This window comes from Neophocaena asiaeorientalis, unplaced genomic scaffold (genome assembly GCF_003031525.2).
Source record: "Neophocaena asiaeorientalis asiaeorientalis breed wild unplaced genomic scaffold, Neophocaena_asiaeorientalis_V1.1 scaffold612, whole genome shotgun sequence".
Taxonomy (NCBI): domain Eukaryota; kingdom Metazoa; phylum Chordata; class Mammalia; order Artiodactyla; family Phocoenidae; genus Neophocaena; species Neophocaena asiaeorientalis.
The window spans coordinates 713504-734298 of NW_020171815.1; the positions used below are offsets into that span (position 1 = coordinate 713504).

At 42.1% G+C, this 20795-nt stretch overlaps 1 protein-coding gene across 4 annotated transcripts in view; it reads right to left on the reverse strand.

The window, feature by feature from the left end:
• PDE1C (phosphodiesterase 1C) overlaps positions 1 to 20795 on the reverse strand; it is a 273423-nt gene that overhangs the window by 246453 nt on the left and 6175 nt on the right. For all 4 annotated transcript variants that reach the window (XM_024737279.1, XM_024737251.1, XM_024737260.1 and 1 more), the window contains exon 2: positions 7986 to 8012. In XM_024737279.1, the coding sequence (XP_024593047.1) occupies positions 7986 to 8012 (27 nt within the window). The remainder of the gene's footprint in view (positions 1 to 7985; positions 8013 to 20795) is intronic.

Below are 20795 nucleotides of genomic sequence, written 5' to 3' on the forward strand. Positions count from 1 at the left end.
AAAAAAAAAAAAAAAAAAAAAAACACCACAGAACAGTCAAATGATGCACACCACACAGTTATCAAATATTCAGAATAACGCACCACAAACAATCCATTGACACTGCACTAAACATCTTCAGGACTAATGGTTCGAATGGAGGAAAGGTAGAGACTGAAGTACTGATGTAGAGCAAAAACACTCTGAGTTTCCACCCAAAGCTAGAGACCCATATTGAAAGAACTTAAACAGAAAAGCAGAGTCAATGATCCAAGCAACTGCATATTTTTTGATTCCTGTCCATGCATGCCATCTGGCTTGCTGACCTCATAGGTCCCCACCCTGGCCAGTGTGAGGGCCAAATAGAGCCTGAGTGTGGGCGTATGTGGTGATCTACAAGTATGAATCATTTATCAATCTGAGCTTATTTACCCGCAGTTCCACCTGGTAATTCTGGCTTTACTTCTGACCCATGGTCGAAATACATGAAGGATCGCAATCTGATACACTCATAAATTCAATCCACACTAATAAATACTAATCAGGTCCAAGGCATCATGCTTTGGGGGAGCATAGTCCCTACTCAAAAAAAACTCACAATGATGCCAAGAAGAATGACATGCACCCAACTAATTCTTGTACATAGTTCACAGGCCAACAGCCGCGGCTTCAGAGCCGGGAAAGGGTGGAGAGCATAGCAAGCGGCGGCGCCCCTAGCCCCCGACCCGCGATGCTCCGCGGAGGCGCCGGAAACTCGCCGCACCCTTCCCCAACACAAGCGACCTCTAAGTCCGCCTGTCCCGCGGACCCGGGCACAGCTCCGGCCACCCGGACCCAGGACGGAGGCGCGTAGCGCGGGGCTCGGCCGGCGGCGGGCGCTGGGGCGGGCGGGGATTCCGGCTCCAGCCCTGAGGCCGCGCGGACCCGCCACACCCACCTCCGTCCCCGCTGCCAGGAAAGCCATATGTTTTGTTTTTTACGTCCCTGAGTCTGTTTATGTTTTCTCAATGATTTCAGTGGTGTGTATTTTTTGATTCCACCTATAAGTGATAGCATATAATACTTGTCTTTCTGACTGACTTACTTTACTTAGTATGATTACCTATGTTTATGTTTTACCTATGTTTATCTATATTCCTGTAAATGACATGATTTCATTCTTTCACACAGCGGAGTCATATACCACTATGTACATATATCACTTGGTTTTTATCTGTTCATCTGTCCATGGACATTTTGTGTCTCTCCACATCTTGGGTATTGTAAATGGTGCTGCCGGGCACACTTGGGTGCATGTGACTTTTCTTTGGAATTCTGGTTTTCTAAACATATACTCTTAGGGGAGGGGATATGGGGTTATATGTACACATACAGCTGATTCACTTTGTTATATAGCAGAAACTAACACAACATTGTAAAGCAATTATACAACTAATATGAATAAAATAGATAACTAATAAGAACCTGCTATATTAAAAATAAAATAAAATTCAAAAAAAAAAGACAGCCTCTTCAATAAGTGGTGCTGGGAAAACCCGACAGCTACATGTAAAAGAATGAAATTAGAACACTTCCTAACACCAAACACAAAAATAAACTCAAAATGGATTAAAGACCTAAATGTAAGGAAAGATTGTTAATGAAGAAGGGATGATAGAAAACACAAGGCAAATATGACCATCAGCAAGAAGTGGAGCTTGACTGGAACTCAGGGTGAATGAAAGCGCATAAGAGAGACAAACAGGAAAATTGAGATGGAGGTAGATGAAGAAACCCTTAAAATCCCAGACAAGAAGATAGTCTTTACTAGCTGAAAGGAAGCCAGTGGAGGTTTGTTGCTGTTGAGTTACTGTTGCTTTTTTCTAAACAGATGTGACACCATCAGAGACACTGTGGAAAAAGGAATCAGACATGGGTAAGCAGAACGGAGATGAAGAAACCAGAAGACCAAGAGTGGTGAGGAGGCTATTCAAGACCCTAAGAGATGGATAATGAGACTGGACCGAGATGATGAGAATGAAAATAGTGAGGAGGAAAAGCCCACCACCTGTTAGAGACCCACGTATCACAGGTGAAAGGGGAGAACAAAAAGGAAATGTTGAAGAAACACACACAACAGAAGCTCATATAAAAGGACTCAAAAGTGTTGATCCTGGATGAGTGGGAGAATGGTAGTAATCATCAGACCTGAAGATGGAAGAGAAAAGAAGATTGAATTGTGCCTAGACAATCCACTTGATTCAGAAAATGACAGCTCGATGCCAAGGTCATTCCTGTTACTAGTGTCTAAATATACTACCCAGACTCAGTGCCAGAGCTACTTACTCCACCTCTGAGGGAGAGAGCACCCTCTCGCCATACCTCGTTCCCAACTCCTGCTACACAGACTCTGAGTCTAGATCCCTGCACCTGTGCTGCCCAGACTCCTGCTGATCTATTAAGAAGGCGAATGAGTGAGTGAGGGATGATGAGTGGCAGTTGCCTGATACTTTGAAATCTGACCAAACTATCTATGTGGACCCTCCATCACCCTCCTTTCTCCCCTGGCCGTTTCACCTGAAATCACAGTACTTGTAGGCCATTTCCCATGTTAACTCCCTTGGGCATTAGCCTTCGTGGCTAATTCTCAGTGTCCATCTGTGATTTGTGCCCTAACCAGACCACTTTGCTCCTTTCTCTGGCATTCTGTCTGCCACCATTCATTGTAAAGTCACCCTGGCTCAGCTGGCAAACTTGGAATGTAAACTGGACGTATTCTCATAGCTGATGCATACATTCCTACTACTTTGAGAATTTTACATATAGGAAATTTCTTTTTTTTCTTTTTTGCGTTATGCGGGCCTCTCACTGTTGTGGCCTCTCCCGTTGGGGAGCACAGGCTCCGGACACGCAGGCTCAGCGGCCATGGCTCACGGGCCCAGCCGCTCCGCGGCACGTGGGATCCTCCCGGACCAGGGCACAAACCCGCGTCCCCTGCATCGGCAGGCGGACTCTCAACCACTGCGCCACCAGGGAAGCCCTGGAAAATATTTTTTAAAGGACTTTATTTCTTAGAAGATCCTCTTGCCCCTGATTTCACCACTAATACTTGGGCTCTAAATGTCAATACCACTGAGTAAGTAGTAGTGTGTAAGGTTGGTTATCCATAAGCATGCACAAATATGTGCGTTGATATACCCTATCACCCCTTTAACTTCCCCCACAAGTTATCTGGCTGTCTCTTTTTTACCACAAAGGTAAGGGACAACATCCACTGAGTCTATGTCAGTGACGCCAAAAGAGCTTCAGGATTCACCAATGAGTCTTAATATGTCCGGAATGAAACGGGACACAGTTCAGCAAAAGATGCACCTGCTAACACAAGAATACGAGTGCTTGGAAGGCAGCTTTGCCAAAGGGTGATATCCACTCACCTTCCTACCCATCCCCGCCCACACAAGACAATCTATTATTAACAGCAAAGGTGGAGGTTCTGCTGATGACTCATTAAGTATGCTGATTCATGAAGGACGACATGGGCAGACCTGACTAAAGAAATCATTTGCTGGATTTAATCAATTATTGGGCTTATCAAGTGTGATTACTGAGCCACATAAAAATCCAAGTAAAAGAAGGCATTAGACACTTGAGGGAAAAAAATAACTCCTTGTTATGCCTTGCAACAGATAGAGGCCATTCTGTTATCTACATGGGCAGGACGTACTTTGTCAATTACTTTCACACGTTTGTATCCTGGGCTGTCTTCCTCCTAATGTCCAGAATATTTTTGAGCCATTTGCCCCTTTGAGAAAAAGCCTAAAGAATCAGCAAAACATACATGTTTAAAATAACTGAAAACATGAAGGAAAGAAATTCTCAACTATCCCATTAGACTTTAATATGCCCATACGTTCAAGCACCGTGAATAATAAAAAATACTGTCAGCTCTCTTTTTGTGATCTAGTGAAAGAAGAGCATGCGATAATGTAAGAATCCTCCCCAAAGATCTAACTGTTCCCAATGACATTCAGTATTTACACCTATTATAGTACTTACCAAATTTTATTATAATTTTTTCACAGTCACACCTACAAGCCTGTGTACCTCCTCACAGAGGCCATTTTTAATGTATCTTTTTATTTCCGGTATTTATTTCAGTGTATGGCAACAGTAAGTATTCAGTAAACTTTTGTTAAAATCGGAGATTTTTGTAAAGTGCTATGCATGTGACTATCAATCTAATATGATTATCAACAAAAAGAGAGACAACTTTGGCTAAAGTTAACTGTTCACAGAAATGTCTAGATTTATAAAATGAGTAAATCAGATAGAGTCAGAACCAGAACTTCTACTTAAATGATCTTAACAAAGCTAGGGTTAGTAACAAACAAATCAACAAAAACCTTCATGCCACTGAGAGTTTTGCTATCTGGTGGCCTTAAAACTCCAACCCCTGGCCATCCTGACCAAAGTATTCCCACCGCCCACACATATGAAAACAGAACAATTGTCTGTGGAGGTCCCTCAGGTTTGTGGATATGTCTTTATTTGTACATCTGCCTCTAATTGTGCTGACCATTCACAGATTCCCTAGCACATTGAAACAGGGAGTGAGTGTGTGTGCACGTGTGTGTGTTGGAAGCTCTTCTAATATAGACTCAGCTTATAACATCATCCCTCATAGAAATTCTTTTCTTCAGGGGCAGCCCCGAAATATTAGATTATTTATAGATATTTGTGATTATTTTGTACATGGTCTGGCATGCTTTCTCAAAGATACAAACTTCTCAGAGCCAGACCTGATAACTTGAAGCTGCAGCTGTATTGAAAACAACCTGATGAGAATTTTATGGGGAAGCAGGTTTCCGGTGTAATCCCCTCTAGCTTTCAAATTACCATTTCACCACTTCAGCAAATCTCTTGAAATGATTGGCCTTCGTGGACAAGCCCCATTCAGAAAGCAAAAGGATGGTTCCCCTTAATTGTGTTTATTTAAAGCCCAATCTAATAAAGTTGTTCAGGGAGAAGCTTACCTCCCACCTACAGGTGCCCTTGCTAACCCAGTAAAGAGTACTTATAACATCACTCTTTCTGTTGAAATTCTGGTCTTGAAAGACATGAGTACATTTCCCTTAACACTAAAAGTGAGACTTAGTAGAATCACTATCATCAAAATATTCTTGTGGATGGGAATAAAGACACAGACCTACTACAGAATGGACTTGAGGACACGGGGAGGGGGAAGGGTAAGCTGGGACAAAGTGAGAGAGGGGCGTGGACATATATACGCTACCAAATGTAAAATAGATAGCTAGTGGGAAGCAGCCATATAGCACAGGGAGATCAGCTCGGTGCTTTGTGACCACGTAGAGGGGTGGGATAGGGAGGGTGGGAGGGAGGGAGACGCAAGAGGGAAGAGATATGGGGATATATGTATATGTATAACTGATTCGCTTTGTTATACAGCAGAAACTAACACACCATTGTAAGGCAATTATACTCTAATAAAGATGTTAAAAAAATATTCTTGTGGGTTACTAAAATCTGCCTAGTACTTTATGGAATATTTAAAGAAATATATCTACCTCAGTTGAGTTGTAGTGGGATAATGATGACTTTGAAAGCTAGTCAATTTTTTTTTTCTTTAACATGGCTTTAGAAGGTAAATAAATACATGAGTAAAACGAAATGAAACTCAGCAAGAAAAGTTTAAACAAAGGTAGATTATTTTTGTATCCTGGGCTGTTTTTCCCCTTATATCCAAAGCAAACCTACAAGACCTAAAGCTTTTTAATGTAGCATTGTGTCATTTAGTTTTCCTACATGAAGCCACCAACTTTACCTGACTAATTATTGACTGAATCCAAATAACCGCACTTAGAATTCAACTAACCAGTTGAGTCCACACTAGTACACCTGTCCTTAACATGAAAAAGGAACCACAGCTATTCCCAGTCCAAATGAATCATCCAATAGACAAGCATATATTCAAACAGACCAGCATCTGACAGGGTATCAAGATATATTTAAAAGTGTCTACCATTCATCAAATGAGGTATCCACATACTCCAAATTTACAGATCCCTAGAAAAGGTCTCAAGCAAGATCATTCTGATAAAGGTTGAAGGTTTGATACATGAAAATGGCCTCAAATTCTTTAATACCCTTCCATCAAGAGATGTAATCTATATCTCCTTCTCTTGACTCTGGGTGGATTCTGCAACAGCTTGACCAATAAGATACAGAAGAAGTGACATTAAGCCAGTTTCAGGGAGACTAGCACCTTCCACTCCTTTTCTCTTGGAACATGTGGCCTAGGAAGCCAGCTAAGAGTGCAACACCCCTGAGACCACCATGCAGTAGAAGCCCAAACTCCTGGAGACATTCTGGAGGATGAAAGCCATGTGGAGAGAGAGAAAGAAAGAAGGAGCACCGAAGCTCCCCACACGCGAGTGAAGAATCGATCTTGGAGGTGGATCCTCCATCCGCATCAGCCCCAGCTGACACCAGGGGGGTCAGATCCAAACCACCCAGACAAGTCCTTCATGAATTCCTGACCTATAAAATCATGAACAAACTAAAACCCTTGTTCTAAGCCATAAGTGTGGGGATGGTTTGTTACTCAATGATAAATTAGTAGACATGGAATATTTCACATGAGAATATGCATGTGATTAAAAGCAGAAGAGCTCACACCAAGCCTCTATTAATTTGCACTTTTAAGACTTCAATAAAGCCGATACAAACCAGTTTTTTTTTTACATCGACATAAAAATGCAACAGCTTTCACATCAGATATGCAAAAATATGCTTTCCCAAAAAATTGACACAGTAATTTGAAACCTGACAGGTTTGAGCAGTTCTCTTGAGAAACTCCCTCTTACCTGTCTATTTATCTCCCCTTAAAATAAGATTGAGGCAACTTTGAAACATGTCATACCCCAAGTTAACTACACGTGAAAATGATAAATTACCTTTTACTACCAAAGACTATTATGCCCTCTAATCTGAGTGATTAATTTACGCCCTGCAATTACTACCATGAGCCTGATGAACCCGAACAAGACAGAATTATTCAGCCATCTGTATAAGCGCACTACATTTAGAACAGTATAGCAATGTCTAGGAAGCTTTTAAAGTTTTAGTTCATTTTCTCTCAATGATTTGTGCACCTCCACACTGCACATCGAACGATGACACCACTACTTTGGATTACTGACTTTATTTGGAAACCATAGGACATAGGAGCCTCTACTATGAGATGAGACCCACTAGGAGAGGTCAGATTAAAGTCGTCACTGAAAGTACCATTGTTGGGACCTACTGGAAGATTTTAATTGCAACAGCAATTTTTGATCTCATATAATCTGTTTAAAGCCATAATACCAAAGTCAATCCATGAAAAGCAGACACTAGGCTTTTAGACTGAGCCGTAGTCTTCTGCTGCTTGGCAAACAGAAGGTCTAAGCAACTCAATTTCTTTGGAATGTGCTTTCCAAACTCTTCTCAATAAAACAGAGTAACGGAGGGTGAAGACAGATGATATTCTACTTTAAATTACCCATTCCATGGTTAAATCAAAAGACTTCCCTTAAAGGAATTTGTATCTATGTTTTGAGCTCAATAGCATTTTGTCAGCAAATCAGGCAAAGGAGAATCCAAACATTAAACGTGCATTTGCAAACCTTTCCTGCTCCACCTATAACCTTTACACATGCCCTCAGCCCAGCCCCACTCTGGTCAAAGGTTTTAATAAAATCACTAGATAACTTAGCAGTAACAAGCTTTTTAAGCCACTGGATCCACTCTCCTGTGAAGGTGTACACTTACTGTGCCACACTAAATGCATGCAATCAATTTTTAATTACAGAAACAGTAGTGACTCGAAGATAAAGCAGGCAACTCGCTGAGAAGGACCTGAGAGACTGTTTATTACAATGAACGTCCACCATGAGCCAGACTTGCAAAGAGTTGTGACACAAAGGAGTCAACCAACCAGTTCCCCTTTCTCAGAGGGACGCTCTTACCTCTGGGACGTTTTCTTATATTTCCTCCTGTGGGAAAAGAAGCATAAACACACATCAGAAAAGAGTCTGCGGCAGGTGGTAGGTTAGAAAAAGATAGCTTCAGCGGGGATGGATGCAGAGGTGAACACTTTGTAGAAAGTTCTCTCTGTGAGGCTTGTGGGTCTCAAAACCCACTTAAAAGTTTTGGATTATTGTGTTATATTGTGGTTGGATGCAGAGAATCATGGTCTTATCAGCTACACATAGCATCCGAAGAGCTCAATGGCTCTGCCCCCGATATTCTGCTCTCTCCCCTCTGAGAGCACTGTAGCATCTTGGTTGAGATCAGACCTTAAAGATGGCAAGATCCAGGTTCAAATATCAGCCCTTCATTCACCACGTTCATGGAGTTGTTGAGGAGTAAGTGGGCAGAGGCTGTGAAGCGTGTCTTGTATCTGGCACATATTAAATGGTCCACAACTCTTAGCTATTTGTACTGTCATTACTGTTACTATTATCCCCATCAGCTAGCACCGAAGTCCCTTTAAAGACCTGCCTTTTAAAAAAAAAAAAAAAAAAAAGACCTGCCTTTTAAAATGTAAATGTGTAATCATGCAACTAAACCATAAGACCAGACATAAGGTCTTCAGAGAAGGAAGACGTGAGAAAAGGGACAATGAGAAAGTCTAGAAGCAAAATAGTGAGAGCAGAATCAGGAACTTGCTACTGGCTAAGCTGTGGGCTCAGGCCCCTGGAAGAACACGTCCCCAGGAAGCACAAGTAGCTGGAGTTCTACTCCACCTCTGCTATTTAGAGTCCTCACTTAGCCTTGGGCAAATCTACCGGGTGCAGGGCTTCTTAATCTATCAAATGGAGGTCACATCGGCCCTGGTAATCTCACCTGGGTCACAGTGGCATTCGAGGAGGAAATGGCCATAAAAGTTTATTTTCCAGTGTATCCCAACGTTTTTCACATTTGTGTCAGCTTTTGTAGGCTCTGAAGACCCTCAAAAGAGTTTTAAAAGACTCTTCAATGGAGGGGATTACAGGAAAGGAAGTGCTGGGAGAGGAAAACACATCTCCCGGTAGCATCTCCAGGAAGGGCAATGCAGCTGTCCTTGGTTCCACACCGACGTTCCCATTACAGTCACTGCACCAGGAAGCCAAGCTACTGATTTGCGAATAGAGCTACATGTCACACATGCTTTACAAAAAGGCACAGATGTTTCAAATTCAGAACCCCTATGACCTGTGACATCTCTGTTTAAATGAAAACATACATGGCAGTGTGACATGTTAAGTGAAGTAAGCAGCATGCAGCACCGAACCCGCAATGTGGTCTTGACCTGAGAGGTACTGATACCTATTTATCTATAAGGAACAACTCCAAAGTGATGACCATGAGCCCAGGGTAGTAGGTTAATGAATCATTACTCTTACTTTTACTTGTATGAATTTTCTATATTTTCTATTTTAAATGAGCATTATGATTATAATTAGAATAATTATAAAAATTTATAAAATATTCATATACAGTCACACATACAGATATATACATCTATAGGAAGAATATACAGAGATATTTACATGTTTGAATTATATCATATATGTAGGGAGGAAGGTCAACTAACAGATGGGTTAGGGCTTGGGCTTGAGAGCAAACTACCTGTGTTCCGATCTTGGCTGTGGCACTCAGCTCTACAGTGTTGGACCAGATATTCAACCCCTCTGAGCCTCACTTTCTTTATCTGTAAAGTGGGAATAATCAGAGCACCTCTTTCAAGACCTTGTGGTGAGAAATAAATGAGATGACCCACCTGAATGTCAGCTCCCCAAAGGCAGATTCTTTGTATGCTGCCCCACCATATCCCACTGCTTAAAACTGTGTTTTGCACTCCCTCCAAAAGCTGTGATGGGTGTGCACTGACCATCCTGGACCACCCCCCCACCCCAGCAGTGACAGCTCACACGCTCTAGGCAGTAGCAAAGGCAGAGGTTTCATCCACAGGCACAGACCACAGTGAGCTGTGGGTGTGACCCATGCCCTTGGCCCTCGTTAGAACTGCTGTCTAATGAACCGGGCTCGGGAGTCTCTGGCAAGACTGGAAAATAACCCAGTGAGAGTGTGCAAGGGCCAAAGGTAAGGGGGCAGTTGGGGCAGGTGGATGCCCCTGGTTCCCACCCAGAAACTCAACTCATTCTGTCAACAGAGTGTATCTTCAGAGGCCAGAAGAAGACAACCTTTGCTATTGGCTTCCACAGAATTCTGCCAACATTTGCCAAGGATCATAAAAAGGCACTGCTGGGGGCTTCCCTGGTGGCGCAGTGGTTGAGAGTCTGCCTGCCGATGTAGGGGACGCAGGTTCGTGCCCCGGTCTGGGAAGATCCCACATGCCGCGGAGCGGCTGGGCCCGTGAGCCATGGCTGCTGAGCCTGCGCGTCCGGAGCCTGCGCTCTGCAACGGGAGAGGCCACAACAGTGAAAGGCCCGCGTACCGAAAAAAAAAGGCACTGCTGGGAACGCTGAGTGCATCAAAATGAACAAGAATAGCTTCCAATTTCAGCACCTACTAGTAACAAGCACTTAACATACATCACTAATACTCATAATACCTCTACTAAGATCTACTCTCTGAAAGAATCTGAATCCTAAAAAAGGAAATGAATACATGTTACCAAAAGTGTTATAGTATAACAACCAAGACAAGGGGTGGCTCAGGAAGCTTTGTAGCTTTGATTGATGGGCAGGAGTTCAACAAGGAGGAACACGTTAAGTACGTGGGCAAGCAGGTGAGAAGGGCGTGCCTAATTACCTCAAACCAGCCCAGCTCAGCCCAGACAGACTGAGAGGCGGACAGCAGGTTCTAAGGCTAAAAAGTACTGAGCTAATCAAGAAATGTAATAAAATGTATACATTTTTTTCAAAGATGACACCTGAGAGAAGGGGTCACCTGTTGCATTGCCTTGTGGAAAGACAATAGGGTTCTGGAATGTGATAAACCTGGTTCAAAATCCAACTTCTCCCTCTCTAGCTGTGAGACTCAGACAAGCTCTACACTAAAGCAAGCTTTAGCTTCCACATCTATGAAATGGGAGGAATGATCTCAGAGAACACAAGGCACTGAATTTGCCAGGTACCATGCATGCCATGTGAGGGGAATTCTAAAAGGTTTAGGACCCTTTCGCCTTGTTTTGCGTTTCTTGAGCTCAGGGGTCCTGTCATATGGGTCTCTGTATCTATCCCAAGGGCATGCACATCGACGGGCACATGGTTCGTACACAACAAATGTCTGTTGGCAAAGTAAATACATCATTTGTAGCTGCCACCCACACATATCAAAACATGGGTTGTGCATTTGGTAGACCCAAAAAAGAGAGACCAAAAAATCTTATTTTCAGCCCAACTCACCTTCCCAACATTCACTCCCCACCTTCACAGATGCATTCCAGACTTCACAGATTCTGAAGTTCTCCCTTCCCATCTTGTCCCATTTAGACAGACAGCCCCCATGTCCAAAGACACCCAACCCAAACAGTGTCATCTTACACTGGAGCTGGGAGGTCAGCACTTAAAGCACAAGAGAAAATACAGATCCATGGAAATTACTCTACTCAAGATCCTACTCACAGATCATCTTGACTGGGCAAGATGGTGAGGCTTGAGTCCTACTTATCCTTCAGCTTTCAGCTTTCAGCTGAATCATCACTTTCTCCCGAAAACCTTCTAGGGCCTCCCAAAATGGATCATCCCTCTTGTGTGTTCCATGGTGGCCAGAGCTCATCTGTTATGCTGATGGCAAGGTCGATAGCTTGTCCACTATCTGCTAGTATTTCCCCCTTGCCTAACGTGGTGCTTGACAAATGACAGCTGTTCAATATACTGCTGTTGCGTGAATGAGTGAATTCATCAAGACACTGATCAAAATGCTTTCTTTCTACTCATTTTTTTTCTGTTTAGTGATGAGTTACTACAAGCAATGAGACCATCTACCACAGTCATGGTTTTCTACACACAGGAGGAATGCAATGAGAGAAGGCTGGCGGGGGGAAGCTGGAGAGGAGGCTCACAATTGTTGAGCATCTCCTCTGTTCCATGTCTGTTACATAAATTAACTCACTTTGACCTCCTACAGACCCTAGGAGGTTTACCTCACTTTATACTTGATGGCAATGAGGCTCAGAGAGGTTAAGTAACTTTTCTAAGGATACAGAACCTTGAACTGGTTGAGACAGAAAGCAAACTCTGAAGCCCTCAAAGAAAATTGAGGAAATTAGTCAAAGAAGTCAAAGGATGCCTGGAGGAAATTTAGACACTCGACAAAAACAAACAAAACCAACCACAGAACATATTGGGCTCTTTCCGTCCAAACGCAGGAAATGAGCTAGAAAAGAACCTAGTTTATTCTTGGCCTTTTGTTTTTAAGAACTTCAACAGAATTTGCCCCTGATTCATAACCTTAAAGACAAAGGGAATGTTTTTAAATCTTCTGTTTTGGTTTCTCAAACTTACTTTAAATTTATAATTTTTTGAAACCTATAACAATACATCACAAGTCTCAAGATTCACGTAGCTAGACTGAGCTAATTCAGACCACAGAGAATGACCAGGAGCTGCTGTGCTCTGGTATCTCGGCAGTGTGGGAGATGGAGAGAGCACACCTGCACACTGAGGCAGAAGGCAGGCCATCTTCACAAGGCCAGGCTGAGGAAACCGCATGGATGAAAGCCTAGAGCACTTTGCAAACTCTGTTCCCCGGAATGCCCTCTACCCTTCACTCACACACACACACACACACACACACACACACACACACACACACACACACACACACACGGCATTGTTTGTCTATTCATTTGTTTTTTAAAGAGAGGTATTACAGTATAATGTTTAGGATCACTTACCTAAGCTAAATCCCTTCTTCAACTTACTGTGTCCAATAAGCTATGTGACCTTTGGCAACTTACATCACTTTCCCAGCCACCAGTTTCCTTATCTGTAAAATCCGGGTAACAATAATACGCACTTCACAGGTTGATGTGAGTTGAATGTAATAATGAATGTAAAGTTTTAGCACAGTGTCGGGCAACCAGTAAAGTTCAAGAACAAGTCAGCTACTGTATTTATAACAATAGTACTGCCTAAGCAATAATGGTATTATAATTCCATAGGTTTCCAAATTTTGTTTGGAAAGAAAAAGGTTTTCATTGATTAAAAAAGTTTTAAAAAGAAGTTTAAGATTGTTTTCTAAAGTAGAAAAATTGAATACTCTCAGTTCTCCTCATCTTAGAACACTTGAGCCACAAAGAAAGCAGGTGCTAATCTCAGTCGTACTAAGCAGAGGAGGAACTGAAACTCTGCCCAGCTCTCCTCGCTCCCCACACACCCCAGGGAGCCTGCAGGCTGTATACACTCTGACACCCACCCAGCAGTGGTCCCTGTTAGCCTAGCAGACCCACATACTTTCCTCTAATGTCAAAGCTGGGTCGTTGCTCAGAAAGCAGGAAAAAAAGAAAGTAAAATTAGATATTTAGGAACTGGACACCATGATAATCCTTAGAAATATCTCAAATTATCTTTAAGAAAAAACCTTTTTATCGATAATTCCCTAAAAACTGAAGCCCAGTGAGTTGCTTACACAGAATCCCTAAGCATGCTCTAGAAGTTATAGCTCAGCACAGAGATATCATGCTATAACTAGAATTACTGATTGACCACATCCACTTACCTGTTAGGCAAATTAAAAGACTCCTGGTCTTCACTGAAAATCCATGTCTGTTTAACTCTGGAATGTGTCTATGAAATCGTGGATTGCCCAAGAAATATCAAATAGTGTGTACGTGTTATGTGGGCATGCATGTGTACAGAACAGGGGAAGTGATAAGCTGGAAAAATCTCCCCTGGAAGGCTTCAGTCCATTTACGTCCAGCTGATCACATTCTGACAAGTGGCTACTGAGACAGGAGTATCATCAAAGAGCAAAGAGCACTGACCCCCAATATTTAAAAAGGTTCCCCAAAGCTGTCCATGGCTGCGTCATCTACACCTTGAACTTCAAGACCCTGCACTTCATTTTACCTCTCTTGGCCCCAGTTTGGGAGAAAAGGGAGGAAACTAAGCAAGCATAAGGAGTGATTCTGGCCACAGTACACCTGGACCTAAGGGCAGAGTAGAGACAGCAAGGAAATAGCAAAAAAGAAACAACAGTGTGGCAGATGCAGGATGCTTTTAAAGAGCTTTGTTTGCTTTTTGATGGCTAGCAGTTTGCAAAGTACTGGGCATACCCACAATCACATGTAAGTTTCACAGACTCCAAAGTCAAACAGATGACTTGGGAATCATTCCTGATAGCCTGGATGAGTGAGAGTCAATTAAGCATTGAGGTTAAATCATGAAGCACCTGGCAGTCTTTCACTTTTTTAAAGTGAGTATCTTTGAGTAAGAGCCATATGGTTGCTGCAATAATGAGGTTTATAAATAGGCTTAATATTCAAACAAGCTGGCTTAGAAAAACCAAAACTTGTGCTTAGTCTCTAAGTTGACAGCAAGATACCTCCCAGTTGAGCACAAGAAGATTTTCTGGTCTGGGAAGTTGAATATGCAACAACTCCACACACACAGTGAGAAGTCCAGTTCTGTCTGCAATGTTCTCCAGGGTTTCTGGGCAATAATGACTCACTCTGTTCCAGATCCCATCAGATCCCGTCTCCATCCTTCCTTACTGAGGTCACTATTGCTGCCGAGGCACAGATAGCTTTGGAAATGTTGGTTCTCAGGCTTCAGTTCCCTCAAGGGAGAGGAGATTGGGGGACAGGCTCAGAAAAAAAAAGTGCACAGCAAAACTCAGGGAGTTAAGTACATGTTCTCACGAGTTCAGGTCACATGCGGCTCACTCGTGGGAAAGTGGACTGAGATAAAATGCCACAAATATCCGTGAAATGATCGAGGATCTGAATGATCCTCTGGTTTTGTTTTTTTACTGGCATATGGGGTGCCGACTGAACAAAACTGGATATCGCTAGAAACTTCCACTGAATCTGTCTTAAATCATTTGTATGAACTACTTTAGATGCTGCTGAGAATGGAAGGCCCTTGTACATTTCTTCCCATTTCTCCCAGTGATTTCATTTCCATGATACCCATGTTAAAACCTAGATTTGCAAAGCTATATATATACTGATTGCTTTATGGCCTTTCCCATATTTTTAACAAGTAAATGCCAATGAGAAAATATATATAAATTGCGGTTTCCTGGTACCTTCCAGCAGACTATTTGGGGAGGGGGTGGGGAGAAGAAATATATTAGAGAAAATGAGAAACTTCTCTTACTAGCTCAAATATTTCTTAACTGATGAGCTACAGAATGAAAATCCATATGGGCAACAATTCTATTTTCCTGGTTGGCCAAAGATCCAAGGCAGGACAAAAAATACAAAATAATGAAATAATATAAACTCACTTTTACTTGGAATAACCCAATAATTAGGAAGGAGTTGGTTTTGCTTAAATTTTCTAGAGATTTTTTCTGCCAGGTTGTCTGTTGGGGAAAACTGTCCTACAGATTCCCACCCTTTCATTTAGGGCTCTTAGAAAAGGAAGATCACGTTTGCGGACAGCAACTCCCAAAGTACAAAATTCCAATATGTTTAACCCAAAGTGATGAGATCAAATTCAAATGAAGGAAGCCTTCGAGAGTGTGGTTTGGGGTTGAGCACTGGTAAATCAGAAAAATGAGAGAATGCTAATCCGAAACACAGCTGTAAATAAGATGATCAATGTTTAACTCACTTCTGGAAGCAAATGTGTTTCTATCTAATGCCGGCTGGGCAGTGGAAACAGGAGAAATCCTTGAGGAGAAGGTTTAGTTCAAACTAAACAACCCCACAGGAAGCCCCACCTGGACTGGCACCAACTCACAGTCAATCCACCCCGCGCCGGGTGCGCCCACATTCCCACAGGGCTGCGTCTTCATTGCTCCCCCTCCCCAGACCCCTCGTCTAGCTGCAGACAGCTGGCCAGTCACAAAAATCCAAATCTCCTGTTCATGCTTGTTTCTCTCCTGGGCCTGGGTTAAAAACTCCAGCACTCAGATTACTGTCTAATAGGACCCCTCCCCAAAGAAAGCTGAAATCTTCCTCTGAAAAGCATTATTTTTGAGCAAACCAAGGACCATTTCCCTCTAGCTTAAAATCTACTGCTTAAAGCTGGGCAGTGAGCTAATCAGTGGCAGCAATGAAAAAATACTGGAAAGGTCGTTAAAGAAAACAGAAAGTAAATGTCATGCTTGTAGAAGTCTAAGTAGTACCTTTTTTGCATAAATGATCTATGCCTCCATTCACATATTTACAACCACTGCAGTGTTCTAAGTACAATAAAACTGTGTGGGTGGGAATGGAAGAGATCTTTGTGACCTCCTTCCTGGGAGCCTGTCTCCGGTTTCGATAAACATCAATGAGAAAGGCTGAAAACAAAAATATTTCTTAATATCTGTGACAACACTGCCAGAGTGGAGATAAATCCAAAGGACTGAGACAAAACCTCACTCTTCACAGATATATCCCTGTAATTAGGGGAGGGGTAGGTTTTTTAATTGAATTATCCAGAGAGATGCTTGAATTCTCTACTCTGTTTTCCCCATGTAGATTTAGCCAGAACAAAAACTGTATCTTCTGCCAAGTTTAACTTCAGTGACCCGTCTAACGTTTTTAAGGCTTTCCTATCTCCCCAAGTAGTAACTCCTTCCTTCTCTCCTCCACCTTTCCTCCCAACTTGTTATCAAAACCTACTCCCGGCAGAAAGCAGCTATTGGCCATTTACAATTCCAGGTGAATGTAAGTCAATACAACAGCTCCTTGAAAGCAGATGTCCTTCCTATTTCCTCTCAAATCTTCTCTCACAATAGAATCATCTATAGAAGGCTCTTCTCTGGACATAGGCTCTGTAAATTTCAACAATTTAAATATGGCAAAAGTAAGGCCGATCCCCAAAATACAGAAAAAAAGAACAACCCACTCAGCTAGCAGACGCACTCCTAGGGACCATTTTGAGCACCACTGTCAACTGAATCAGTTGAGCATTTGAACCAGATTCTCCTCAGCTACAGTTATCCTCACTGAAAGTATCCAAGACTCCCACAAATGGGGGCTTTGAACAATTCTTTCATTTGTTTAACCATGACTAATTTCAGTTAGTAGTTTTATAGACAGAATGGCAGTTCTAAACATTTTTGAAGCTTGATTTACAATAATTCATCCTTATATTTCACAAATGAGCTATGCAGGGCCCTGTTCATGAAAGTGTTTATAGTTTCTCATAGTTAGGAGACAGGGTTCCAAGTAACAACCTAGAGTAGTATACTAAATATAAAATACTTTGGGGGGGGTTAATTTAAAGATATTGTAAGACCCCTTAGAGTCATCCTCAGACAAGACTCAGAGACGTAGAGAAGAAAAAAGGGGTGGGATATTAATCTGAATTTGAACTACTCCTAAAAACACACCTGGAAGTAGCTTTCACTACCAGATTTACTCCGTGTCTCTAGAGTGTAGGAAAAGTCTTGCTTATTTAAGAATTTTGGTTGTTTAGAATCTGGATAAACAGAATTTAATGGTCTTTGGATGTCTAATAGTTGACTTTCAGTCAAAATACATCCTCACATTGCTTCTCACTCTTCTACTGGTCTTAAGGGAAAGGAAAGCTATATTTTGGCAGAATATTGAATATTGGGTCCCTGCAATAGGTCTTTGGAAGGGAGTGGAAAAGAAGGAGGAAGGTCCACTTTTGGAAGGCCTTAAAGAGCTTCCGGGGAAAAGGCCATGAATGAGGCAGAGCTGATGTGCAGGGTGGGCACTGTGGCAGAACTGTGGATGCCCCAAGAGACAGAGGCCCGGTGTGTGCACGTAGGACACCTCGGGAGCAGCAGCACGAGGCGCCGCCCACTGGACGAGCCTAGACAACAGGACAGCCTCCTGCAGGGCTAGGGAGCCTCCACCCAGCCAAGCTGCACCAGACCCCTCTGCAGGGGGCTGGGCTCCAAGCTCCGAGTCTCACTGCCTGGCTCACGCCTGACAGTCCCCACAAGGTCTGCGATGAGGGCCTCATTCCATTTAGCTTCTTGGGTCATGGTCTCTTTCTGCATCTGGAATACTGGAAATGACCCTGCCTAGCCCTCAGGTTTCTGTCTTTGCTCCAAACCCATGTTGTGGTGGACTTGACACCAAGCAGTCAGTACAAGTGTTCCAAGCAAAGCCATGTAGATTGACTACTAGCTGGTCTTTCCCAAATGTTGAACAAGTAAATGCCAATGAGAAAGTATATATAAACTCATCGCCTTCTGGCATCTTCTGTCAGACTATTTAGAGAGGTCACACTAAACTATGTTCTCTCTACTTGTAAACTTTATAGGAATATTAATTTAGCATCATTCAGACGCATACATGAATACACATATTCACATATACATATTTATACACATTATATATATATTATTTACAATATGTATTATATCATTATTTTATATGTATATATATATATATATATATAGATATATATATAATTTTTTCTTCTTACTTTGTTGGGCTGCACCTTATATCTCCAACACAGACCTTTCCTTAAATCTCCGGGCCTTCTTATCCAACTGCTCATGTCTCCTCAGGGACGTCTTACAGGCCTCTCATATTCAATATGTCCAAAACTGAGCTCATGATTTCTACTCCGCATTCATTCTGCTGCCACACACAACCAAACTTGCAAACTTGATCCCCCCTCAGTGATCCCGACCTAAGTAAATAGTACCTGTGGATTCAAGCTAAAAACCTGGGAGTTACTCTAAATTCCACAACTCTCCCTCACATGCCAAGTCCAAATCCTGTTGAGTCTATCTCCTAAAAATCTCTCAAATCCATCCCCACAGACCTACAGTGGTTTCCCATTGCTGAGGCTCCCTGGTCTAAAAGAAAAGGCAAGATCTGCCCCTTTCTCCAGCTGTGCCTTGAGCCTCCTGTCTCCACACTGTTTTTGCTGCAGCCACTTGGCCTTCTTTTGTCTTCTCGGAGGCGTCATGTCCCTTTGGCTCTTTGCACCTGCTATTTTCCCAGGCCTTGGATACCTCAGAACACTCTTCCTCAACTCTTCACTAACACCTACTTATTCTTCCTATCTCAGCTTAAATCTCACTTCTTCAGAGAAGGCTTCCCTGATTCTTAGACCTGGTGTGGGCCCCCTCTTATCTGTTTCCACAGCACCCTGTACTTCTTTGCGGCACTCATCACAGTAACCATCTATTTGGGGAATTAGATGTTTAACATTTGCCTCTACCTGTAGACTGAATGCTCCCTAAAGGAGGGGACATTTGTCTTGTTTCCCACTGTATCCCTGGTGCCTAGCATAGTGCCTGCCACATGGTAAGTGCTAAAGAAATGTTTGCTGAGTGAATGAGTGATAGATGGGATTCCTGCATATAGATGAGTGTGTATTCATTCAAATTTATAAATAAAACTCATTACCTATAGTTATGAATGATGTCTTCTTGACTGAATTATTCTCTTAGGAGTTTTCATAATTTCACAACCTAGGAACATCTAGATTTTTCTTATACTCGTTTATTTTATTTAATAAGAGCTGTCAAAAGGTCTTTAAATAAAGAGCACATTCCAATAAGCCTGAAGAATATAGCACTTTGCATGGATTCAGTATACGTTCTCCAGAAATAGAGTATTTTATTTGTTGTAGAATTCATTTGTATTACTAATGGGAAATTGTGATGGTCATTCTCAAAGCTGTTACAGACTACATTACGTGTCTCACATTTAATCATTACTTTTCTTGTCATCTCTCAAAAAGCTATGAGGTGGGTCATGTGAGCACTTTCCCTCCATATGGGGAAACTGGAACCAAGGAAAGTAGTTTTCTATGAACCAAAGAAAATTAAAGACGGAAAATGGAGCTAGAAATGAAGAAATCTCTTTGCTTAGGGCTGCTTACCGACAGAGGCTGTAAAACTTAGCCAAAATAATAAACAGCTGCTAAATACTGAGTTGTAATTAGCTAATAAATTAGCACAACCAACTTCTGATAAGCAAGTGATGATGTACTAATATATGACATTAGTATTCAAGTAAAGAAAATTTCATTCTAAATATAAGAATCTACTTAACCCTTTTTGATATTCACCTCTTTCTCCCCTTCAATATACATTAAGAACATAATTCAGGGAGACTTAACTGGCCTTTATTAGGAAAAGAAAGACTCGAAAACAATCCCTCAAACACAAATGTCTTCCTTCTCTAAATCCTAGGACATTGTGTCAATGTCATTTACCTAGCAATTAATTATTGCCCATACTTTTACTGTTGTTTTATAACTTTTCACTTCTATAAAGAATTATCTTGTCTCCCTAACTAGACTCTAAGTTTCCTGAAAGCAGGGCTTTTCTCTTGATACTTTCATTTCTCTTCCGAAGCTCCTAATATCCAGTATATAATAAGAGCCCAATAAAATTATGCTGAACCATCTGACATTTGCAATTAAATGGGAGAGTGGAAGGCCCAATTAACACCCTAAAATATGTAATCTGGGGGAAATAAACATCAATTTTTAAAAATTATTCTTTTGGAATTGCTTTATTAGTGAGATTCAGGTGAAGCCCCTCTTCCCTGGGTCATCTGTTCACAAGGCTTTAACTCAGAACCATGACTCTCAGACCCGAGGCTCTTAGGCCAAAGGTCTCTCCATAGTTCCAGGCTGCTATCACCACCAGCTACTTGAACCTTCCCGAGGCTGCTCCAGTCCAGCACGTCTAAACCCAAATTTATCACTCTGCTGTATCCAACCCTG